This window comes from Chiloscyllium punctatum, chromosome 36, assembly GCF_047496795.1.
Source record: "Chiloscyllium punctatum isolate Juve2018m chromosome 36, sChiPun1.3, whole genome shotgun sequence".
Taxonomy (NCBI): Eukaryota; Metazoa; Chordata; class Chondrichthyes; order Orectolobiformes; family Hemiscylliidae; genus Chiloscyllium; species Chiloscyllium punctatum.
This window is the reverse complement of record NC_092774.1, coordinates 17,028,431-17,054,704: the sequence shown is the minus strand read 5'-3', so window position 1 is coordinate 17,054,704 and position 26,274 is coordinate 17,028,431. Positions and strand designations below refer to the sequence as shown.

General features: G+C 46.2%; 1 protein-coding gene across 1 annotated transcript in view; it reads right to left on the bottom strand.

The window, feature by feature from the left end:
- Positions 1 to 14,836: 14,836 nt before the first annotated feature.
- The window catches only part of LOC140460017 (uncharacterized), a 31,997-nt gene continuing 20,559 nt past the window's right edge, over positions 14,837 to 26,274 (bottom strand). Inside the window, exon 5 of the mRNA XM_072554423.1 lies at positions 14,837 to 16,202. Coding sequence (XP_072410524.1) covers positions 15,177 to 16,202 — 1,026 coding nt within the window. The 3' untranslated portion in view covers positions 14,837 to 15,176. The remainder of the gene's footprint in view (positions 16,203 to 26,274) is intronic.

Below are 26,274 nucleotides of genomic sequence, written 5' to 3'. Positions count from 1 at the left end.
CCGCTGGGCTCAGACTCTCATTGAAAGCTTTGAGCTCCAAGAGGTTTTTGTTTTAAAGCTGCTCATTTCTTTCAGCCTCCTGCACTAAGTTTAGAACATGGAACATAGAACAGTACAGCGCAGAACAGGCCCTTCAGCCCTCTATGTTGTGCTGACCTTTGAACTGTTCTCAGCTTGTCCCCTACACTATCCCAAAATCATCCATGTGCTTATCTAAGGATTGTTTAAATCTCCCTAATGTGGCTGAGTTGACTACCTTAGCAGGTAGGGCATTCCACCCCCTTACCACTCTCTGCATAAAGAACTTGCCTCTGACATCTGTCTTAAATCTATCACCCCTCAATTTGTAGTTCTGCCCCCTCGTACAAGCTGACGTCACCATCCTAGGAAAGAGTCTTTCACTGTCTACCCTATCTCGTCCTCTGATCATCTTATATGAATCTATCAAATCCCCGCCTTAGCCGCCTTCTTTCCAATGAGAACAGACCCTCTCTCAGCCTTTCCTCATAAGACCCTCCCTCCAGACCAGGCAACAACCTGGTAAATCTCCTCTGCACCGTTTCCAATGCTTCCCACATCCTTCCTGAAATATGGGGACCAGACCTATACACAATATTCCAAATGTGGCCGCACCCGTGTTTGGTTTTGTTGCAGTGTGATATTGCGGTTCCGGAACTCAATCCCTCTACGAATGAAACCTAACATACCGTATGCCTTCTTCACAGCACTATCTACCTGAGTGGCAACTTTCAGGGATCTATGCACATGGACTCCAAGATCACTGCCTTCCTGTTATTCTTCCCAAAGTGAATCACCTCACATTTAGCTGCATTGAACTCCATTTGCCACCTCTCTGTCCAATTCTGCTAATCCATCCACCTATGCCTGTATCTAAGTCATTTATAAAAATGACAAACCGCAGTAGTCCCAAAACAGATCCTTGTAGCACACCACTAGTAACCAGACACCAGGCTGAATATTTTCCATAAACCACCACTCGCTCCTCTTAGTTCAAGTATCTGTAATAAGATTAACATTCGAACAACAGCAGGATTCAAAAACCCGACTGGACAGCGTCCACTCCTTTTCATGAGATTCCAGGATTCTCTCCTCCTCTTCTCCCCCTTTTGATTGGTGCGGTCAATCAATTCTCAATGGTGCAGTTGGACCCAAGCTGAGCGCCCAGTGACTGTGACCGCCGTAGGGGTGGGAAGTAAAACCTGGAAGGGGCCATCCCAACGAGGTTGGAGACCTTTGCCAGTCCAGTTCTTGACGAGCACCAACTAACCGGGCTCTACCCGTGACGAGGCTGAAAGGGAGGGAACATCGCCGTAGGCCGCACGCTCCTGGGAGTGAAAGGCACGCATAACATTAGATAGAGCAAGAACATAACCAATCATTGCTTCGGTCATGTGGTGGACGTGGACTGAGAAGGGAGTCAAATCATTCCAAGGGGTACGGAGGGGGTGACCAGAGAGACTCTCAGGTGGAGACAGTCGTGTCTTGCCCGCAGACATGGATCGCATCTGGAATAAGGCCACAGGGATTAGCATAACCAGGAGAGGCCAGACTCGGCCATTAATTTGGCAAGTTTAGTCTTGAGTCTGGTTAAAACATTCAACAAGGCCGGCCGCCTGAGGATGATAAGCACCGTGCAGTTGCCGACAAATACAAAGCTGGGAACAGAGTTCTCCGTTAATATTACCCACAAAGTGTGGTCCATTGTCTGAGCTAATGCACGCAGGTATACTGAAGCGGGGAATTATTTCCTTAAACAAAATCTTCACCACAGTCTCAGCAGTAGTGTTCGGAGGAGGGTAGGCTTCAATTCACTTCGAAAAGACATCAACAATAAGCAAAACATATTTATAGCAACTCAACTCATTTCTCCAACTCAATGAAGTCCAGTTGAAGTGTCTCCAAGGGACCCTCCAGCAAGGGAGTTCTTGTAGAGATACTTGAACTAAGAGGTGGGGGATCGCCTACCCACTGACCTGTTTGATCACGTACAACATCCTGATCGGGAAAGTCACTGACTGAGTATCGATGCGATCTGAAAATGATCTGAGATTATCCTGATGTCATCTGGTGAACCAGACCAGACGCTTTCAACATGGAGTCACTTGAGCGATGGCGTGAGCTGCCAGAGGAAGTGGTGGGGGTGCTGGTACGATGACAAGTTAAAAGGGTCCTGGATGGACATCTGAATATGAAGGGTTCAGATGGGTCAGGGCCAAGTGATGGCAAATGCAACTGCACTCATAGAGATGTACAGCACAGAAACAGACCCTTCGGTCCAACTCCGTCCTTGCTGACAAGAGAGCCAACCCAATTTAGTCCCAGCTGTCAGCACCCGGCCCATATAGGGGGGCAAGTGATGGCAAATCTGACTAGGTTAATTTAGGATATCCGGGTAAGTTGGGCCAAAGAATCTGTTTCCGTGCTGTGTGATTCTAATTGTCTTCAGTGAAAGCAGAAGTGTGGTTGTGAAGGCTGGACATTCAGAGCATGTTTTGCCCTGACTGGGAGCAGAAGAGTTTGACTGAAGTGTATTGGTGTTAATACCTTGATGTCTCATTTTGCTCCCACCTTCCCGGGGCCTTAACCATTTTGTGTCCGGTTCTTCCTCAAGAAGCTGCATTGCAGGTTCGCCCTGAATTGACACTTTTTTTTTTGCTTCCCAAAATCAGACCTGCTCACTCTCAGCAGGATCCCAGTGTTGTGAAAGATATTATCTTTCAGGTGGAGGTGTCCAAAATTCAGAGAGATGTTAGTCTTGATGTTTTTGCTTTTCAGCATCTTCAGGAGAGTTAGTTAGAGTGGAGTGAGAACAGAGGGGAAGGGAGAGTGGGATGGTGCTTTTAATTTTGTGGAACAGCAAAAGAAAAGAATATTCCACCGAAAGTAGAATTGCTTGTTCTGAATTTCTACCCTGCACGGATAGTGATGACTTTTGTAATCTGTTTTTAACAGTGTATTTGAAGATCTGAAGACGGAAGCTTCAAAATCAACAGATGAAGGCCTTATGCCCAAAACATTGACTCTCCTCCGATTCGGATGCTGCCTGACCTGTTGGCCATTTCCAATACCACACATTTTGACACTGACTCTCCAGCGTCTGCAGACCTCACTTTGACGTCAATGTCTGACAGTCGCTCAATCCATCGGGACCGGAAACAATTTTCAACTGAGTCTGAGAGAAGGAGCAAAGTGTTTTGGTTCCTGTTTGAGGATGTTTTCAGCATCAGTGGGACTGGATGAGAGACCCCACTGTTGCAGCGCACTGAGTGTGGAGCCTGAAACAGGTCTACAGCCTGGGAAGTGGAATTCAGGGTGGGGAGGGGCTCCTCACACGTTTGTGTGTAACTGAAGGTTCGGCCACGGAGTAACCCGAGGAATCCCACCCCATGGAGAAATGGTGGAAGTGTGGCGACTGCAGGAAAAGCTTCCGTTTCCCATCTGTCCTGAAGAATCATCGGCGCAGCCACACCAGGGAGCGCCCGTTCTCCTGTCCCGTCTGCGGGAAGGGCTTCAGCTAACCCGCCAGCGGATCCACACTGGGGAGACACCCTTCAGCTGCCCAGTGTGCAGGAAGGCCTTCAGTGATTCCTCCATCCTGCTGAGGCACCAGTGGGTCCACACGGGGGGAAGAGGCCCTTCAGCTGCCCTGAGTGCAGGTAGAGATTTACCCAGGCCTCCAACCTGCTGACTCACCAGCAGATCCACACAGGAGAGAGGCCCTTCAGCTGCCCAGAGTGCGGGAAGGCTTTCACCAGCTCTACCAACCTCCGGAGGCACCAGGGAGTTCATGTACCATCGCAGGTGGATTGAAGGCGCGATGGCTGAGTGCCATTATCGACTGGACTATCAACCCGGTTCCGGGGAGTCCCGGGTTTGAATCCCACTGCAGCAGATGGTGCGATACAGGGTATGGGTTGAAATTGCCGAGTGAGGCAATACTTCCTCCAGGTTAAGGCTGTACCAAGGATCCAATTACAAAGGGACAACTTGGTGGTGACCAATAGTATAGAAGTGAGGTGGGTTGGAGGGGGAGGGGGAGGGGGGTGGGGTGGGCTTTGATCTTGAGCTGTTTAAAAAGCAGCTACTTTCTCTCTGCCTTTTTGCTGAGGAGGATTGAACTTGCCAACGTGAACCACACTTGGCAGAGAGAGGAAATTTCTCCGGATGGAATAGGTTGATGGAAGTCAACAATTGTCAGATTATTTCATGAAAATAACAGCTGGTATGGGGATCCCAGAAGAGGGGCGTCTGTAATGACACACAGAAACAAACCCTTCAGTCCAGGCCAACCAGATATCCTAAATTAATCAAGTGACCCATTTGCCAGCATTTGGCCCATATCCCTCTGAATGCTTCCTATTCATGTCCCCATCCAGATACATTTTTTTCTTCGGAGAATACTTGGGTGAGAGCCAAGATATGCAATACCTCAATGTATAATAATGAAGCAGCTCATTTATTCTGAAACTATTTCAATTAGTTGGTCAATTGCCAAATAATAGCTGCATAACTGTTGTCAATATTGATACCCAGGAAAGCTATTTTGTTTAATATATTTCCTTTGTAAAGATCTTATCCAAATTATAAAATGATTGTATTTTCATATGAAATGAAATTTGCAGTGTTTTATTAAATGGTTGAAAGTAACTTTGCACTTAATTGCTCTGTTTGGGATTAAACATTGTGACTTAGATAAAAGTGATCTTTCATAATATATGGTGAGTCTATTAACAAACGAATGTTTCCATTTGCTCTCAAGTTAGCTCAGATTCAATTTGAAATTCTTGAATGAGTTGAATAAGGGGTAAAAAGTAAATATTTATTGCACTTTTCTGAAATTCTCTGCACTGCCATTGTAGTTGGTTAAACAAAATATGTATCTCTCTTCATAACTTTGATATCACCACAAATCCTAGGAACCCCATCCAGGACAAACGTATAAATAGAAAGTAGGCGACAACAGCTTCGCTTCACTTGGAGGTCACCACTGATGATGTTACCTAGCCAGGTAATGAAATGTCTGGATATCAAACCTACAGCTCAGCGAACAAACCTGCACCCTAAACATTCTACTTTGCTGAAAGACTGCACAATCTGCAGGCACTGGATTAGTTGTGCTGGAAGAGCACAGCAGTTCAGGCAGCATCCAACGAGCAGCGAAATCAACGTTTCGGGCAAAAGCCCTTCATCAGGAATAAAGGCAGTGAGCCTGATTTTGGAAACCTCTATAAAGAGAATAAAGAACCCTACAGCACAGGAACAGGCCCTTCAGCCCTCCAAGGCTATGCTGATCGAGATACTCTATCTAAACCTGCCGCCTATTTTCTAAGGATCTGTATCCCTCTGCTCCTTGCCCATTCATGTATCTGTCTAGATACATCTTAAATGACACTATCGATCCCACCCCTACTGCCTCCCCTGGCGATGCATTCGAGGCACCCACCACCCTCTCTGTAAAGAACTTTCCATGTAGATCTCCCTCAAACCTTTCCCCTCTCACTTTGAACTCGTAACCCTGAGTAATTAAGTCTTCTCCTCTGGGAAAATAATTCTCCCTATCCACCCCGTTTACACCTCTCATGGTTTTTCGGCCTCAATCAGGAACCCCCCCACCCCGCCTCGACCTCCTTATTTCCAGTGAAAATAATCCTAATCTACTCAACCTCTCCTCATAGCTAGCGCTCTCCATAACAGGCAACATCCTGGTGAACCCCCTCTGCACTCTCTCCAAACGTATCCTCATCCTTTTGGAAATCTGGCAACCGGAATTGTACGCAGTATTCCAAATGCGCCAAACCAAAATCTTATATAACTTTAACATGACCTGCCAGCTCTTTTCCTCAATCCGTCCGATGATGGAACGTGTGTTGTATGCTGCCTTGACCACTCTACTGACACGCATTTGCCACCTTCAGAGAACAATAGACCTGAACACCCAGCTCTCTCTGTACATCAATTTCCCCCAGGACCTTTCCATTTACTGTATCGCTCGCTCTTGAATTGCATCTTCCAAAATGCATCACCTCACATTTGTCTGGGTTGAACTCCATCTGTCATTTCTCTTCCCAACTCTCCGATCTATATTCTGCTGAAGCGTCTGACAGTCCCCTTCACTATCTGATTTTCCATCAATCTGAATGTCATCTGCAAACTTGCTAATGAGGCACCCGATACCTTCACCTTTCAACCTCCTGTGCTCCAGTGAAAAAAGTCCCAGCCTACCCACCAATAGGGTCGAATTCTGTCTTGGTCCCAATGTCGAGTCAGCCTGACATTTTTGATAGAAAAGCTATGCATTTAAATTACGTTCTTGAGAAAGTTACTGAAAACAGGTTCTGGGATTAACATACCAAAGAACAGATTCTAAAAGATGGAAGATTGAATCTAAATTGTTTAATGTATCACATCTCCATGAATTGGACTCCGTTGGCTATAAATAGTCGAATCATGATCTTATTCTCCACAACCACCTGAAGCAGCAGCAGCACTTCAGAGCGCCAGAGATCCGGGTTCAATTCCCACCTCGGGCAACTGTCAGTGTGGAGTTTGCACATTCTCCCCGTGTCTGCGTGGGTTTCCTCCCACAGTCCAAAGATGTGCAGGTTAGGTGAAGTGGCCACGCTAATTTGCCTGTCGTGTTAGGTGAAGGGGTAAATGTTGGGGAACGGGTCTGGGTGGGTAGCTCTTCGAAGGGTCGGTTTGGGCTGAAGGGCCTGTTTCCACACTGTAAGTAATAAAATCTAAAATAAATCTAATCACTCTGAAAGCTAGGGCTTCCAAACAAACCACGTTATGGCAGCAGCGGGAGGTGTGGATTATATTCACTAAAAACAGTTCAGCAGGTAGATAACACGTTCGAGTGGGAAGTGTGTATAACATGATCTCACAACTTCTATTCTCAATGCTATTAGCAATGAAGGAAAGCAAACCAAACGCTGCCTTCACTACTCTATCCACCTGAGACTCGAGCACTCCAAGGTCTCTTTATTCTGCAACACTCCCCTTAACTGTGTCAGTCCTGCCTGGATTGCTTGACCAAAATACAAACCTCTGATTTCTCTAAATTAAACTCCAACTGACACTCCTCGGCTCATCAGCCGATCCCATAAATTCTAATTTATAATGAACTCTTTCTCTTTTATTCCCTGGAAGCTGAAAATCTCCATCCCACACTCACTCCCTCCATTTTCACTTTGCTTATAGCGGAAGAATGTAACTGAGAAACATATCAGCCATGATTGAATGGAATGAGCAGACCTGGTGGCCTAATTTCTGCTCCTGTGTCTTGTGGTCTCTTGCTGTCCTGGACACCGAGAGAGAGAATTGGGACCAGCATTGAACTGATCATGACTGGATATGGATCTACCTGCATCTAGGTGGATGGGCTGGGACTTTTTCACTGGCGCATAGGAGGAGGAGATGTGACCTTATCAAGGTTTATAAAATCATGAGGAGAGAGATGAGGTGAACGACGGGTGTTCTTCCCCTAGGGTTGGGGCTTCAAGATTAGGGAGCAAATTTTGATGGTGACAGGAGAAAGAGATTTTAAAAAGACTTGAAGGGCACAATTTTTTTATAGAGTGGTTCACATGCAGACTAAATGTCCAGAGGAAGTGGTGGATGCAGATACAGTAACGACGTCTAAAAGAAATTTGGATAAGTTCATGAATAGGAAAGGTTTGGATGGATATGAGCCAAAACACTGGCAGGTGGGACTGGTTTAGTTTGAGAACATAGTCAGCATGGACTAGTTGGACTGAAGGATCTGTTTCTGTGCTGTATGGCTCTGTAACTTGGTTCTATACTAGTCTTTAAACCATTTTCTTGCCTTCCCCATAAACATTCACATAAAAATCAGATGAACTCAGTCTTAAATATATTCAATGACCCCCTAACTGCAGGAAGACATCCCTACTTCTGAACTCAATTCCGCTTGCTAATACACCACTTGCCTTGCTCATTGCCTGCTGCACCTGTCTGACAACTGGCACAGAAGGACACTGATGCCCCTCTGAACATCCACGCATCATTCCTGATGAAGGGCTCGTGCCCCAAACTTCGACTGTCCTACTGCTCAGATGCTGCTTGACCTGCTGTGCTTTGTCAATTGTGGTCTTCTCTACATCGGGGAAACCGAGCGTAAACTTGGGGAACGGTTTGCTGAGCATCACAGCCGGGTCCGCAGAGGCTGAGCGGACTTCCCAGTCTCCACCCATTTTAATGCCCCTTCCCACTCCCCTTCTGACATGACTATATTTAGCTTCCTCCATTACCACAACAAACCAAACCACAAATTGGAGGAACAAAACCTCATCTTGTCTGAGCAGTCCACAGCCCAGAGGACTCAACACAGAGTTCTCCAATTTCAAATAATCTCCCATCCCATCCCATCCCCCAACTCACTTCCCTGCCCCTTCCACTCTTCCCTGCCAACTAGATTCCTTCCTCCCATTCACCAACCAGGTCGTACCAGGTTATGATGATAAGGCAGGAACAGGATACTGATTGAGGATGATCAGCCATTATCACAATGAATGGTGGTGCTGGCTCGAAGGGCAGAACAGCCTACTCCTGCACCTATTGTCTATTGTACCCTCTACCTGTCTCCACCTATCCCCACTTCAATACCCTGCCCCCAGCACACCCTTGTTCCACAGTTCTCCCTATACCCACCCCCAGTCCTGAACAAGGGTTACACCAGATACCTCGACTTCTCCACCTCCTGATACTGCCTGGCTTGCTCTTCCAGTCTCCTGTCTGTCTATTTTGCCAATTGAGACACAGGCCTGGACTAACTTTTCCAGAGTCTGTCCCCTCGCTGGATTCACTCCTATTCCTTTCAGTTGCTCCAAGTCAACACTTGAACCCCAGAATGAAACGTAAATGGAAAAGGGGGTGAGAAAAGAGAGTGCTGTACTCACATGTTGGACGGAGGAAAGAAGTTGCAGTCTGAGGTGAAGCTCAATCTTCATTCAGAGAGAGGAGGAGCAGGACCTTAAGAAGCTCATGGTCCAACTTCCACATTCACCAATAGGGGAGCTCCGAATGGCAGAAGGACAAGTCTCCCCCTGGTCCTCCAGTGCTCCTTATTCGTCCATCAAAAGTAGGTTTCGCAACTTTTCTGCCGACAGCGAGGAACATGCCCAATGTTTTGGTGACATTGGCAAACACGTGCCCTGCTTGTTGACACTGAGGAGTGTACACAACGTGCTCTGTAGCAATGCTGATGGTATTGACAGATTTTAAGTTTCCAAATACCTATCGGAGAACAAAAAGGGCAGAGCCATAATATCCCCCCCAATGTGGTTCGATATTTGATTGAGCAGCCAGAAAAATACAAAAGCAATGTTTTTAAGCCTTTTCCTTAATGTTGGGGTGAGACTCACAACTAGAGGGAATAGGTTTAGGGTGAGGCCACAAAGATATAAAAGGTTCCTGAAGGGGCAACGTTTCCATGTGGAGGGTGGTGCAGGTATGGAATGAGCTGCCAGAGGAAGTGGAGGAGGCTGGTATAATTACAGCCTTTAAAAGGTATCTGGATGGGTATATGAATAGGAAGGGTTTAGAGGGATATAGCGCTGGCAAAGGGGACTAGATTAATTCAGGATATCTGGATTTTCCTAACGGCCGCCCTCCCGCCGCTTCCTCGCTCGAGCGACTTCTCCTCCCAACCGCCTTCACCCCCGCGTGACGTCTGCACGTGGGAGATGGGCGGGGCCGGGGGAGGGATGGGCGGGGCCGGGGGAGGGATGGGCGGGGCCGGGGGAGGGATGGGCGGGGCCCGGGGAGCCTCACCTTCACCAAGTCACAGCCACCTCGCGCTACAACTGTTCATTCACAAAAACAAACTCTCCTGTCTCACTCTGCAGCTGCGGGGGGAGAACACATAACACATTTAAAGGGCTGAGCTACAAGTAACGGGGCATTTTTATATTTAAAACGATACATTGAAATCTAAGGAGACTTGGACATAATTAATGGTATATGCTAATATTTACAAAGCATGACCATATTGGAAATAGTGCAGCCACTTTGAAAAAGGGGTTTAAGGTGACCTTGAGATAGTTAATTTTTAAGAAAATAAGCAAGTTATTACGATTTGAAATGATCGTGAAGGGGTAATGTAACCAGTAAATGACAAAGGTAATTGCAAAATTCTTGAAAAGAAAACGATTCCAGATATATGCGGATGCAAGGAAATAATTCAACTAAAGAGCCATTATTAATTTTTTTGGACCAAACACTGTCCTTTTGAGAGATATAAATGGGAGCATCAATATTGAAGTAGAAATTCCTATTTTTGTTCTCCTCCCAAAGTCTCTGTCTTGTCAGAGTACAGTGCCATTATCTCTACTTAGTCTGTACCAAATTAAGAGCAGCCACAGTTGACATTTCTTTGGCAATTCTACATGTTGACTTTCTATCATCACAATCTCTTTGACGTTCTTGTAGGTGCCTAAATTAATCCTCAGATTGTTTCATAATTGAATAATGTTACTAGACTAAAAATTCACAACTTCACCAAGTGCCAAAACATTTTTTTTAGGCTATTTGGGCAGTAGCACTGACAAATGCAATATCAAAGAAATACAAAGTTTTGAAGAGGGTTACATACACTTAACCAAATACAATGGCAGTGCAGAGAATTTCAGAAAAAATGCAATAAATATTCACTTTTTAACCCCTTATTCAACTCATTCAAGAATTTCAAATTGAATTTGTGGCAATTCAAGAGCAAATGGCAACGTTCGTTTGTTAATAAACTCACCATAAATTGTGAAAGATCACTTTGATAAAAGTCACAATGTTGAATCCCAAACGGAGCAATTAAGTACAAAGTTACTTTCAACTATTTAATAAGACACTGCAAACTTTATTTCATATCCAAATTATAAAATGATTGTATTTTCATAAGATCTTTACTAAGGAAATATATTAAACAAAATAGCTTTCCTGGGTATCAATATTGACAACAGTTGTGCAGCTATTATTTGGCAATTGACCAACTAATTGAAATAATTTCAGAATAAACGAGCTGCTTCATTATTATACATTGAGATATTTTAATACCAATCACATGAAAAGGAAATTTTTGCCTTAAAGAACCAAGTAAAGTTAAATAAAATAGAAAAGCATCTTACAGAATTCACTTCAAAGCATCTCTGGTGAATCACAAGAAGATGATGCTCAATAAATCAAATGATGGAAAAACATTGTAAAGAATGTAGATATCTCAATTGTACCTTAAAAGAATATCTACTCTGCCTTGGACAAGGACAACTGAAAGTTTTTTTTTGTCTGATTGAAATCTACAATAGCCAAGCTTTAGAAAATCCATCACTGAGCCCAATCTGGAATAAATGTTTTTTTTCCCCCCAGGATATCCTTTTCAGCTTTCAGCCTTCTCCAGTTACAATTAGCACGAAGGAAAGGTGAAGCTCAATGGGGAAAGGCTGAGTAATAGCATATCTAGGCTCTCACCCAAGTATTCTCCGAAGAAAAACATACATCTGGATGGGGACATGAATAGGAAGCATTCAGAGGGATATGGGCCAAATGCTGGCAAATGGGTCACTAGATTAATTTAGGATATCTGGTTGGCCTGGACTAAAGGGTTTGTTTCTGTGTGTCATTACAGACGCCCCTCTTCTGGGATCCCCATACCAGCTGTTATTTTCATGAAATAATCTGACAATTGTTGACTTCTATCAACCTATTCCATCCGGAGAAATTTCTTCTCTCTGCAAAGTTTGGTTCACGTTGGCAAGTTCAATCCTCCTCCGGTCCTCAGGAACACACTCTATAATGCACAACGTTCTCAATACCTGTTTAATGTTCAGTGGGGAAACTACTTTCAGTCCAACAGTTAGACAGAATTCCTCAGAAATGTTTTTGGCAAATGCACTGCTCCCACGAGAGCTCGTGGGCCCATAGTTCAAATGCTTTTAACAACCTGTTTTTATTTTCATTTCCCTGCCTCCCCAGGATGCAGAATTTCTCCCACCAGAAATTGTTTGCATTGAAAAAAATCCAGCAGGAAGACGATTATGGAGCTATCAATAAAAATGCCTCATATGGGTCACCCAAGGTTAAAAATGGAAGAACATCTCTCTTCAAAGTTACTGTTCGTTTGCCCTTTCAAAATTCCTCGAATTTAACGTGTTCCATTGTAGCATTTAATTATGATCCATTAAAAGCAGTATCCAGTCTCATCTGAGTGAGGAACTGACTGAACAAGCGAAATAACTTTTCTGTCTGCTCTTTAGATGTGACATCCTCTCCCTCTCTGTGTTGATGCAACAGGATTACCAGAGCTGGAAGTCCCACTCTCTGAATACAATTGCTGATTGACAGTTTACTTGAACTGCTTAACGTAAGGATTTAAAAGCTGCTCGCCCGACCTCGCACAAAGTACAAAAAACAAACTGTTGACCCGTGCCTGCACAGAGGAGAAATTTCACTTGGAATAGATCACAAAATAAGAACTGTTACCAGTCCCACAACTCATGTGTTTCCCATGGACAAAGTTAAACATCACCCAACACCAGGTTATAATCCAACAGGTTTATTTGGAAGCACTAGCTTTCGGAGCGCTGCTCCTTCATCAGGTAGTTGTGGAGAATGAGATCATGATCACAATTTATATCCAAAGGAGTCTAGCGTGACGGAAATGTGACACATCAACCAATTTTAGATTAAATCTTTCACCTTTCGAATGGGTTTCTGTTCTTTGCTATGTTAATCCCAGAATTTGATTTTAATTACCTTCTCAAGAATATCATTCAAATGTAGAGCTTTTCTAACAATAGGTGTGAATTCAGTCTGTGTCTGAATATTGATTCAGAGTGACATTTTTCTTAGAGAAAAGCTCTGCATTTAAATTTCATTTTTGAGGAGGTAATTTCTAGATTAGGGTGTAGAGGTTTGGGTGGATTGGCTGTGCCGAATTACCCATAATGACCAGGGATGTGCAATTTAGGGTGGATTGTCCATGGGAAATACGGAGGATGGGAATGGATATGGGTGAAACTCTTCGGAGGGCCAGAGTAAAATAAATGGGCTGAATGGCCTGCTTCCACATTGTCGGGGGAGTCATAGAATCCCAACAAAGGAGCATTTTATCGGCATCTATCCCGTCAAGCCCCTTTCAGAATTCTACTGGTTTCAATAAGATCACTTCTGGTTCAGAGAGGTAGACGGCACAGAAACAGACCGTTCGGTTCAATTCATCCATGCCGACCAGGATTCCCAAACTAAACTAGTCCCACTTGCCTGTGTTTGGCCCATATCCCTCTAAACCTTTCTATGCATATACTCATCCAAATTCCACATGCAAACCACCCTCTGTCAAAACATTGTCCCTCAGGTTCCTTTTAAATCTCTCTCCTCTCACTTTAAAGATATATGCCCCTGAGCCTTGACTTCCCCTACACTAAGGAAGAGCCCTTCGCTATTCACCTTCCCTCCATTCCTCATGATTTTATCAACCTCAATAATGTCACTCCTCAACCTCCTGTGCTCCAATAAATAAAGTCCAAATCTCTTCTTATAACTCAAACCATCTAGTCTTGGCAACCTCCTGGGAAATCTTTACCGAACCCTCTCTCATCGGAAGACTTCTCTTACAGGGTCACCAGAATCGTACTCCGTACTCTCCAAGTGGCCTCACCAACATCCTGTACAACCTCAACATGATGTCCCAACTCCGAGACTCAGTGGGGTGAACAATGAAGGCAAGTGTGCTAAACGCCTTCTTGACCACCCTGTCTAGCAGCGATGCAACTTTCTAAGAACTGTGTACCTGAACCCCACCCTGTCTCTCTTTTACAGCACGACAAAGGGTTGGACCCTTAATTGTTCATGGGCTTCCCTTCCTTGTTTTAGCCAAACGCAAGCCCTCGCTTTTGATAGCTCACTCATACACACGCTTTCTCTCCAGACACCCACACATACACGCCCCCAACACTCTCTCAGCGTATACTCCATCACGCACTCACTTTACCAAACATGCGCAGACACTTACGTGCACTCTCATGCACAAACTCACATCACTTTTTGGGCAAACTTGTATTGGCAGAAATATGTTTGCAGACTCATTCTACTTTGCTCAAAAAAGTGCACAAACTGCAGGCAATCAATCCGTGTAATATTTTATAAATTCCCAGTTTGAATCCGACTGGTTCTAGTTCCAAGATTGGGATACTGACAGACTCGAACCTCACACCTTTAATGCATTGTCTGGGCTGAGATGCCCCTTTTTTAAAAAAAAAACCTTAAGTCATCTCGAGAACGTGAATTAATAGTAATTCTGGGATTTACAGATTAATGAACTGAAACCTGCAACTCAGTCTAAAAGGCTTAACAGCAATCTTGGTTTGTTCAATAAGTCATTTCAGTTACATGACACTGTGATCTTTTGCTATAAAATCTGGGTCTTATGATCCTGCTCCACAGTTACATGATGAAGGAGCAGCGCTCCAAAAGCTCATCCTTCCAAATAAACCTGTTGGACTATAACCTGGTGTTGTGTGATTTTTAACTTTATCCAGCCCAGTCCAACATCAGCCTCTCCACATAATTTCTCGCGAACACTGCCCACACCTCCTGATGCTGCCAGGAAACTTTCCAACGCCGATGAAATGACACACTCTGCACTCCTGAAAAATTGACAAGTTCTCACGATACTGGCTGCTCATTCACGACTCCAACTGATATGCGACATTGGAAGCTTAGTGCAGGAAGCTGAAAGAAATGAGCAGCTTTAAAACAAAAACTCTTGGAGCTCAAAGCTTTCAATGAGAGTCTGAGCACAGCAGCAAGTTCAGGTAACCTTTATTGCGACCCAACTTTGTTACAGCTTCAAACCCCCTCAGCAAAATGGCAGAGAAAAAGCAGTTGCTTTTTAAACAGCTCAAAGTCAAAGCGCACACACCCCCTCAACCCCCCCACCATCCCCCATCACTTTCTTTACTATTGGTCACCACCAAGATGTCCCTTTGTAATTGGATCCTTGGCACAGCCTTAACCTGGAGGAATTATTGCCTCACTCAGCAATTTCAACCCATACCCTGTATAGCGCCATCTGCCGCAGCGGGATTCAAACCTGGGATCCCTGGAACTGGGTTAATAGTCCAGTCGATAATGGCACTCAGCCATCATTCCTTCAATCCCCCCTGCGGTGGTATGTGAACTCGCTGGTGCCTCTGGAGGAGGGAGGTGCGGGTGAAGTCCTTTCCGCACAGGGGGCAGCTGAAGGGCCTCTCCCCCGTGTGGACCCGCCAATGGGTCAGCAGGTTGAAGGAATTGCTGAAGGCCTTCCCACACTCGGGGCAGCTGAAGGGCCTCTCCCCCGTGTGGATCCGCTGGTGGGTCAGCAGGTTGGAGGAATTGCTGAAGGCCTTCCCGCAGTCGGTGCAGCTGAAGGGCCTCTCCCCCGTGTGGACCCGCTGATGTCTCAGCAGGTTGGGGGAATGCCTGAAGGCCTTCCCACACTCAGGGCAGCTGAAGGGCCTCTCCCCCGTGTGGATCCGCTGGTGGGTCAGCAGAGAAGAGGAATTGTTGAAGGCCTTCCCGCACTCGGGGCAGCTGAAGGGCCTCTCCACCGTGTGGACCCGCCGATGGGTCAGCAGGGAAGAGAAATCGCTGAAGGCCTGCCCACACTCGGGGCAGCTGAAGGGCCTCTCCCCCGTGTGGACCCGCTGGTGCCTCAGCAGGTTGGGGGAACTGCTGAAGGCCTTCCCGCACTCGGGGCAGCTGAAGGGCCTCTCCCCGGTGTGGACCCTCCGGTGGGTCAGCAGGTTGGAGGCCTGGGCAAATCTCTTCCCACAGTCAGGGCAGGAGAACGGCCTCTCCCCCGTGTGGGCCAGCTGGTGTCTCAGCAGGTGGGAGGCCCGGGTAAATCTCTTCCCGCACTTGGGGCAGTTGAAGGGCCTCTCTCCCGTGTGGGAGCGCTGGTGCCTCAGCAGGTCGGAGCATTTGCTGAAGGTCTTCCCACACTCGGGGCAGGAGAACGGCCTCTCCCCTGTGTGGATGCGCTGATGAATCTCCGGGGCAGACGGGAAATGGAAGCTTTTTCCGCCATCAGCACACTTCCACCGTTTCTCCACGGGGCAGGATTCCTCAGGTTTCTCCATGGCCGAAGCTTCAGCTGCGTGCACACACACGTTTCCAGCCCCTCCCTGCCGTCAATTCCTCTTTCCAGGCTGTAGATGCTTCTCCATGCCCCACACTCAATGCGCTGCAACAGTAGGGTCTCTCATCCAGTCCCACTGATGCTGAAAACGTACTCAAACAGGAACCAAAACGCTTTGCTGCTTCTCACAGACTCAGTTGAAAATTGTTTCCTGTCCCGATGGATTGAGCGAATGTCAGACATTGACGTCAAAGTGAGGTCTGCAGACGCTGGAGAGTCAGTGTCAAAATGTGTGGTACTGAAAAAGCGCAGGTAAGGCAGCATCCGAGGAGCAGGAGAGTCAATGTTTCGTGTGTAAGGACTTCATGCGTTGATTTTGAAGCTTCTATCTTCAAATCTTCAAGTACACTGTTTAAAAAGAGATTACAAAAGTCATCACTGCCAGGGCAGGGTAAAAATTCAGAACAAGCAATTCTACTTTCTGTGGAATATTCTGGTCTATTGTTACTCCACAAAATTGAAAGCACCATCCCATTCTCTGTTCTCACTCCGATATAACTAATTCCCCTGAAGGTGCTGATTCAGGATCTTACAGGGGCAGAAAAAGCAAAAACATCAAGACTGACATCTCTCCGAATTTTGGATAATACCACCTGAAAATTAATATCTTTCACAACACTGGGATCCTGCTGAGAGTGAGCAGGTCCGATTTTGGGAAGCATAAAAAAAAAGTGTCAATTCAGGGTGAACCTGCAATGCAGCTTCTTGAGGAAGGACCAGACACAAAATGGTTATTGACCACGAGAACGTGGGAGCAAAATGAGACATCAAGGCATTAACACCGACGCACTTCAGTCAAACTCTTCTGCTCCCAGTCAGGGCAAAACATGCTCTGAAAGTCCAGCCTTCACAATCACAAGATGGTCATAAATCCTATCCCTCAGAATCCTTTCTAACACCTTGCAGACGACAGATGTGTTCTTGCCTTCCCCCACAAACATCCACTTCTTTGTTGTTCAAAAATCAGATGAAACCAGCCTTGGATATATTCAATGACCTTATTCGCTGAATCCTTTCAAGTTTCACAACATCCATCCTCTCGCATGGAGACCAGAACTGCACACAACATTCCAAAAGTTGCCTAACCAATGTCTGGTGCAGCTACAACATAACTTCACAACTTTTATAATCAGAGCATTGGGAAAGTTTTCAAAACCCACAAAAAAGAATGGAGGGATAAACCGATCTTTTGCGGGTCAGCTTGGAACATCAGGGCGGGGGGATGGGAATGAGGGAAGGAAGCTGAATGTGCTGGAGCCAGGGTGGAGGAAGAACAGAGGATGCAAAACCGGGTTGAAGCTGCAATGAGGAATATTGCATGTGCTGTACTTGTACCTGTTGCAGTTACTGGTGGGAATCGGGTGCATTTTAAACATCAAAACAGAAAAGATATCCAGCCCTCCCCCTTCCCAATCTCTATCCTTCAGTCCCTCCTCACCCGGGTAACTAAGACACATACCTGAGTTTGCGGAGTCTGCTCCCTCCCTGGATTCACTCCATTTGCTACAAGTGACCAATTTCCCCTCCTCCCATCTCTGTCTCCCTCCCAGGATGAAGAGTCGCCCAGAGGGAGGGAGATTCACTTTGAAACGGACAGGGCCACTTCCGCGTTGTGACGTCACAAAGGAACTAGGGGCGGGGCGAGGAAACGTGTCGGTACAGGAGGCGGGGCGAGGAAAAGTGGAGGTTGAGGGGGCGGGGCAAGACCGACTGCAGGACGCTGCACTGCGCATGCGCTGCTCCTTGGGGAGTAGGGCAGGAGAACACACTTTCCAAAACCCCCCTCCCTTCAGAGAATCCCCACAGTGTGGAAGCAGGCCACTCGGCCTCACCGACCCTCCCACACCCACATCCCTATCCCCATTGCTCTACATTTAACCCTGAGTCATGCATTTTACCTGCACATTATGCCTAATTTAGAATGGCCAATCCACCCCAACCTGCACATCCCTGGGCACTATGGGTTATTTAGCATGGACAATTCACCCCAACCTGCACATCCCTGGGCACTATGGGTAATTTAGCACAGCCAATCCACCCTAACCTGCACATCCCTGGGCACTATGGGTAATTTAGCACGGCCAATCCACCCTAACCTGCACATCCCTGGGCACTATGGGTAATTTAGCATAGCCAATCCACCTTAACTTGGATAAAGGTTAAAATTACAACTCCAGGTTGTAGTCCAACAGGCTCCTCTGGAAGCAGTAACCTTTGGAGTGTCAGGAGACATAAGCATGGAAACAGACCCTTCGGTCCAACCTGTCCATGCCGACCAGATATCCCAACCCAAACCCATCTGCCAGCACCTGGCCCATATCCCTCCAAACCCTTCCTATTCATGTACTCATCCAAATGCCTTTTAAATGTTGCAATTGTACCAGCCTCCACCACTTCCTCTGGTAGCTCATTCCATACACGTACCGCCCTCTGCATAAAAAAGTTTCCCCTTAGGTCTCTTTTATATCTTTCCCCTCTCACCCTAAACCTATGCCCTCTAGTTCTGGACTCCCCGACCCCAGGGAAAAGACTTAATCTATTTTTGGAAGCACTAACTTTTGGAGTGATTTGGGTTCAATTCCCGCTTCGGGCAACTGTGCGGCATTTGCATGTTCTCCCAGTGTCTGAGCGGGTTTCCTCCCACAGTCCAAAGAATTGCAGGTTAGGTGAATTTGCCATGCTTAATTGCCCTGTAGTGTAGGTGCATTCGTCAGGGGTGAATGTAGGGGAATGGGTCTGGGTGGGTTGCTCTTCGGAGCGTCAGTGTGGACTTATTGGGCTGAAGGGCCCGTTTCCACTCCGGAGGGAATAATTATTTATATAAAATGCCCCCGATCCATGAGAGGGCCCAACATTAGTTTTAATTGGGTAGTAGAAATCTGAAGTATAATTGCTCGCTTCAGGACATCCAGACGTGAATGAATTTGGCACAGGACACATTGGGGAACTATTAAAGACTCCGTTGTATTTCACTGGGTTGTGGACTCATGCAGAGACAAGAACAACTTACTTTGATAACAGTGTTCGATTTGCAAATGGAACGGCTGACTGATATTGAGAGTTTGCACACATGGTTAAGCAGCTATGGGTCATAGCCAGGATTTAGGAGGCTCAACTCCCTAATTTGCACTGTTCTGGAAAGTGTGTGCTTCATTTGCCTTGGAAGGAAGAAATAAACAAGAGCTGACAAACAGGTATGAGGAAAGTTGGAAAATGTTACAGAGAGACGCACACAGGCAGACGTTTGCAGGAAAGTTAACACTTCATAATCTGGTTTCAATGCACATTAGCCTGGGTATGATACTGATATCACAGGGGCCTCAAAAAGGGCACTCCCTCAATACTCAAACCAAAACATGGGTGCCCCCTGCTGGACTGGTTTGTGTTCACTCTTTGCTGCTGCCTATTTCAGTTGATGATGTACATTATTGGACACGCTCACAAACCTGGTGGCACCCAGATTTTGGGAAAGCAGCTAGGAAAAGATCTGAAGTGTGTTTAATTTGTGAACAAACAAGGTGCATACTCTAAGAGGGATGTCCTGTGTTTGTTAACCACTTCCTTGCCTGGTCAGTCTTTTTTACTTGTCTACAACTTGCATATATAGTATCACCTCCCATACATTGTCATGAATATTGTCTAATAATAGTAGATGTATTTAGTAGATGAATCAAAACCATCTCAAATGACTGAAACAGCTGACACTGTATTGTTGGACAAGTGGGAAATATTTGCATCAGTTAACCAAAACACTTCAAAGTTTACAGTCACGGGTATGTCAAGCTGAAGAATTAGGACCGGGGCATTTTGGAGCCTGCTTCCTCGGACAGAGAATTCTGCAGATACACTACTCTCTGGGAAAACCAGCAGCCCTCACTTCCTCCTCCTCATCTCAGTCCTAAACCTACTCCCCCCAAAGCTTGAGGCCTAGTCTCAGCCACCAGCAGAAATGACTGGATAGCTTTTGCATTTTGTCTGGTTGCTCACTTTTTTAAAAAAAAAAGTCTTTTTGTCAGTGTAGGGGTGAGGTTCACAACTAGAGGGCATAGGTTTAGGGTGAGAGCAGAAAAATATTAAAGGTACCTAAGGAGCAACTTTTCCATACAGAGGGTGGTGCATGTATGGAATGAACTGCCAGAGGAAGTAGTGGAGGCCGGTATAATTACAGCATTTAAAACACATCTGAATGGATATTTGAACAGGAAGGGATTAGAGGGATAGGAACCAAGTGCTGGCAAATGGGACTAGATTAATTTAGGATATCTGGTTGGCATGGACAGGTTGGACCGAATGGGTCTGGCTCCGTGCTGTACATCGGTGACTCTAAATAATAAAGTCTACTTTTCCAAATAATAAACTCTATCCATGTTAATAAGGCTTAGTGCACCACATTTACTAACCATTCTCAACAGGTCCTGCCCCTTCAATAACTGAGGAACATATACATGCTGGTGTATAATCTCCTTCACTAGGATTTACACACTACCCTCAGCAATTGCACAAGTAACAGCAAAGGATAAACACACAAGGATTAAACAGACAGTGAGGGGGGTAAACAGCCCAAGGATTAAACAGACAGTGAGGGGGGAAACAGCCCAAGGATTAAACAAACAGTGAGGGGGGTAAACAACACAAGGATTAAACAAACAGTGAGGGGGGGGTAAACAGCCCAAGGATTAAACAGACAGTGAGGGGAGTAAACAGCCCAAGGGCCAGTAAAAGCAGATGGAAAGTGAGTGTAAAATGTCACTATGACAGGACAGGCCCCACATTCCCCACTGGTTGGGCTGAAGGGCCTGTTTCCACACTGTTGGGAATCCTTCTCGGCTGATCAGAGTCTAGCGACCCGGCTGTATCAAAGAATAAACTATTGCTTGTATGATTGACAAAGAGTCATTTCCAGGTGTGTTTATTGACCAATCCCAGAAATCCGAAGATCCGGACTAGCAGTCCGAACAGCCAGACAGGAAATGGTCAATGTCCCCAGGATGTGGGGAGCAAATAAGACAACAAGGCATTAACACCAACACCAGGGAGAACCTGAATATACAGACGTGACAAACATTAGTGGCAAGCCAGAATCACAGATGTACAGCACAGAAACAGTCCCTTCAGTCCATGCTGACCAGATATCCTAAATCAATCTAGTCCCACTTGCCAGCACTTGGCCCATGTCCCTCTAAATGTTTCCCAACATATACCCATCCAGATACCTTTTAAAGGTTATAATTGTAGCCACCACTTCCTCTGGCAGCTCATTCTTTACACACACCACCCTCTGTACATAGGAGTTTCTCCTTAGGTTTCTTTTAAATCTCACCCTAAACCTATGAGCAATCCCAGATCAAAGATCTTGTCTATTTACCCTCGCCATGTCCCACATTATTTATACAAGGTTGTAGGGTCACCCCTGTGGGATATAGGTAAAGCACTGTTACTTCTGCAACCATAATTGCTTCTGCATGGTAAATGAACTAACACCAGGGTATAATTGTTTCAGCCAACAGTGGAGTTAACAAGAATGAAAGCTATGTGAAGGAAATATATAATTGCTTTTGTATTAGCTAAAATGTGCATACATGAAATGTGCCTGCAAACAATGTTACAGACAAACAGAGAAAGGTGCTGTGAGGGGAGGGGGTTTAGATTAAACTAGATGTGCTCGTACAAACAGTTATAACCATCTATTTCCTGCTTCTGCAAAAACAAAAAACACACAATCAAGGAGGTTAGAGAGCTCAGTGTCGGCGAAAAATGGGAGGAAATGTTGCTTTCGCAAACAAGGAAGCAGCTGGCAGTGAAAGAGGATATACGTTAACACTTTGTTCACACACAAGGCCAGATAAGGCAAGAAATAGACAAGAGTAATGGGCGCCACCGGGAAAGAATGGAGCTTGGAACATCAGGGCGGGGGGTTGGGAATGAGGGAAAGAGGCTAAATGTGCAGGAACGAAGGTGGAGGAAGAACAGAGGATGCAAAACCAGCGTGAAGCTGCAATGAGGAATATTGCACGTGCTGTACTTGTACCTGTTGCAGTTACTGGTGGGAATCGGGTGCATTTTAAACATCAAAACAGAAAAGATATCCAGCCCTCCCCCTTCCCAATCTCTATCCTTCAGTCCCTCCTCACCCGGGTAACTAAGACACATACCTGAGTTTGCGGAGTCTGCTCCCTCCCTGGATTCACTCCAGTTGCTACAAGTGACCAATTTCCCCTCCTCCCATCTCTGTCTCCCTCCCAGGATGAAGAGTCGCCCAGAGGGAGGGAGATTCACTTTGAAACGGACAGGGCCACTTCCGCGTTGTGACGTCACAAAGGAACTAGGGGCGGGGCGAGGAAACGTGACGGGACAGGAGGCGGGGCGAGGCCTTCAGCGGGCCGCCGCACCGCGCATGCGCGGCCCCAGCAGCAGACAGGGAGGACAACTCACTTTCCAAACCCCCTCCCTTCAGAGAATCCCCACAGTGTGGAAGCAGGCCACTCGGCCTCACCGACCCTCCCAAGGGTCACCCACCCACACCCATTCCCCCTGTCCCCACTGCTCTACGTTTAACCGAGTCATGCACCTTACCTGCACATTATGCCTAATTTAGCATGGCCCATTCAAACTAACCTGCACATCCCTGGGCACTATGGGTAATTTAGCACGGCCAATCCACCCTAACCTGCACATCCTTAGACACTATGGGTAATTTAGCACGGCCAATCCACCCTAACCTGCACATCCCTGGGCACTATGGGGAATTTAGCACGGCCAATCCACCCTAACCTGCACATCCTTAGACACTATGGGTAATTTAGCATGGCCAATCCACCCCAACCTGCACATCCTTAGACACTATGGGTAATTTAGCACGGCCAATCCACCCTAACCTGCACATCCCTGGGCACTATGGGGAATTTAGCATGGCCAATCCACCCTAACCTGCACATCCCTGGGCACTATGGGGAATTTAGCATGGCCAATCCACCCTAACCTGCACATCCTTAGACACTATGGGTAATTTAGCACGGCCAATCCACCCTAACCTGCACATCCCTGGGCACTATGGGGAATTTAGCATGGCCAATCCACCCTAACCTGCACATCCCTGGGCACGAAGGGTAATTTAGCACAGCCAATCCACCCTAACCTGCACATCCTTGGGCACTATGGGGAATTTAGCATGGCCAATCCACCCTAACCTGCACATCCCTGGGCACGATGGGTAATTTAGCATGGCCAATCCATCCTAACCTGCACATCCCTGGGCACTATGGGTAGTTTAGCACGGCCAATCCACCCTAACCTGCACATCCCTGGACACTATGGGTAATTCAGCATGGCCAATCCACTTTAGATTAGGTACTGGAAAAGTACAGCAGTTCAGGCAGCATCCGAGGAGCAGGAAAATCGACATTTTGGGCAAAAGCCCTTCATCAGCAATAGAGGCAGTGCGCCTGCAAGGTGGTGAGATAAATGAGAGGGGGGTGGGGAGAAAGTAATATAGAGTACAATAGGTGAATAGGGGTGGGGATGAAGGTGATAGGTCAGACAGGAGGGTGGAGTGGCCTGTTCAGATCAGAACTCTGTTTGGTTAAAGGTGGTCCAGAGTCTGTGTAGGATGAGCTGGTTACGGAGGCTGGCACTGAGGAAGCAAATGTGGCTGTGGTAGCGAGTCTGTTTCAGGACATGGTTGAAGAGCTTCAGGGCAGCGGAAATGACCTGGGAGTTGCAGTGGGAGAGGGACTCCCTGAGATTCTTGTAGACAGAGGAGGAAAACTTGTAGAGAGAGGAGGAAAGGCAGGCATCCTTGCAAGAGGATTCGCTTTAGGGTTAAAATCAACGAGGTAAAAACAAGGACTGCAGATGCTGGAGACCAGATTCTAGAATCACACAACTCCAGGTTGGAGTCCAACAGGCTTCTTTGGAAGCAGTAACTTTTGGAGTGCTGCCTCATCGTCAGGTGGTTGTGGGGGATAAGATCCTGAGACACAATTTAGAGCAAAACATTCCAGCGTCCTGCCACTGAAATGGTATATTCAACAAACCTGGATTGTTAAGTCTTCCACCTTTTCAAATAGGTTGCAGGTCTCATTACAATGTGAATCCCTGAACTTCTTGTTGTCACCTTCTCGAGATAACAAGGTTTTATAGTAAAAGCTCACATCTCAAACTAGACAATGCATTAAAGGTGTGAGGTCAGAGTCTGCCTGTATCCCAAACTTGAGTTAGACTGGTTCTATTTCCAAAGTCAAATTTACACACTATTACATGTATTGACTGCCTACAGAGTTTTGCTTTAAAAATTGCACATAAACAGGATGGTCTGCACCTGAACCTGAGGGGCACCAGTATCCTTGGGGGGAGGTTTGCTAGTGCTCTTGGGGGGGGGTTTAAACTAACTCTGCAGGGGCATGGGAACCCAGACTGTAGCTTTAGGGTGCAGGACCTGGAGTGTAGGGAGGTTAGGAATATGGCATCAATCTTAAAGGAGGGTGCCTGTAAACAGAAGAGTGGTTTGAAGTGTGTATACTTTAATGCCAGAAGTATACGAAATAAGGTAGGTGAACTTGCAGCGTGGGTTGGTACCTGGGACTTCGATGTTGTGGCTATTACGGAGACATGGCTAGATCAGGGACAGGATTGGCTGTTGCAGGTTCCAGGGTTTAAATGTTTTAGTAGGGTCAGAGGTGGGGGGTAAAAGAGGGGGGGGGGGGTGTGGCTTTGCTTGTCAAAGATAGTATTACAGCGGTGGAAAGGAAGATGGACGAAGATTTGCCATCTGAGGTAGTTTGGGTTGAGGTTAGGAATAGGAGAGGTGAGGTCACCCTGTTAGGAGTCTTTTACAGGCCTCCTAATAGTCCTAGAATCGTTGAGGAAAGGATTGCGAAGATGATTCAGGAGAAGAGTGACAGTAATAGGGTGGTTGTTATGGGGGACTTTAACTTTCCTGATATTGATTGGGAAAGCTATAGCTCAAGTAAGTTAGATGGGTCAGTGTTTGTCCAGTGTGTGCAGGAGAGTTTCCTGACACAATATGTAGATAAGCCAACAAGAGGTGAGGCCATACTGGATTTGGTTCTGGGTAACGAACCAGGCCAGGTATTAGAACTAGAGGTAGGTGAGCACTTTGGGGACAGTGACCACAATTCGGTGATTTTTACTCTAGTGATGGAGAGGGATAAGTGTGTACTACAGGGCAAGAGTTATAGCTGGGGGCAGGGAAATTATGATGCGGTGAGGCATGACTTAGGATGTGTGGATTGGAAAAGTAGATTCCAAGGCAAGAGCATAATTGATACGTGGAACTTGTTCAAGGAGCAACTATTGAGTGTCCTTGACAAGTACGTACCTATCAGGCAGGGAGGAAAGGGTCGTGTGAGGGAGCCGTGGTTTAATAAGGAATTGGAATCCCTTGTTAAATGGAAGAGGGCGGCCTTTGTAAAGATGAGGCGTGAAGGTTCAATAGGGGCGATTGAGAGTTATAAGGTAGCCCGGAAGGACCTGAAGAGAGAGCTAAGAGCAGCAAGGAGGGGACATGAAAGGTCCTTAGTTGGTAGGATTAGGGAAAACCCTAAGGCTTTCTATAGGTATGTTAGGAATAAAAGAATGACTAGGGTAGGAATAGGTCCAATCAAGGATAGTAATGGGAAATTGCGTGTGGAGGCTGAAGAGATTGGGGAGGCACTGAATGAATACTTTTCGTCAGTATTCACTCAGGAACAGGACATTGTTGTCGATATGAATACTGAGGCACGAATAAGTAGAATGGATGGCTTTGAGATATGTAGAGAAGAGGTGTTGGAAATTCTGGCAAGGGTGAAAATAGATAAGTCCCCTGGGCCTGATGGCATTTATCCTAGGATTCTCTGGGAAGCAAGGGAGGAGATTGCAGAGCCATTGGCCTTGATTTTAGTGTCCTCTTTGTCTACAGGAGTAGTGCCAGAGGACTGGAGGCTAGCAAACGTGGTTCCCTTGTTCAAGAAGGGGAGTAGGGATAATCTTGGTAACTATAGGCCAGTGAGTCTCACTTCTGTTGTGGGCAAAGTCTTAGAGAGAATTGTAAGGGATAGGAT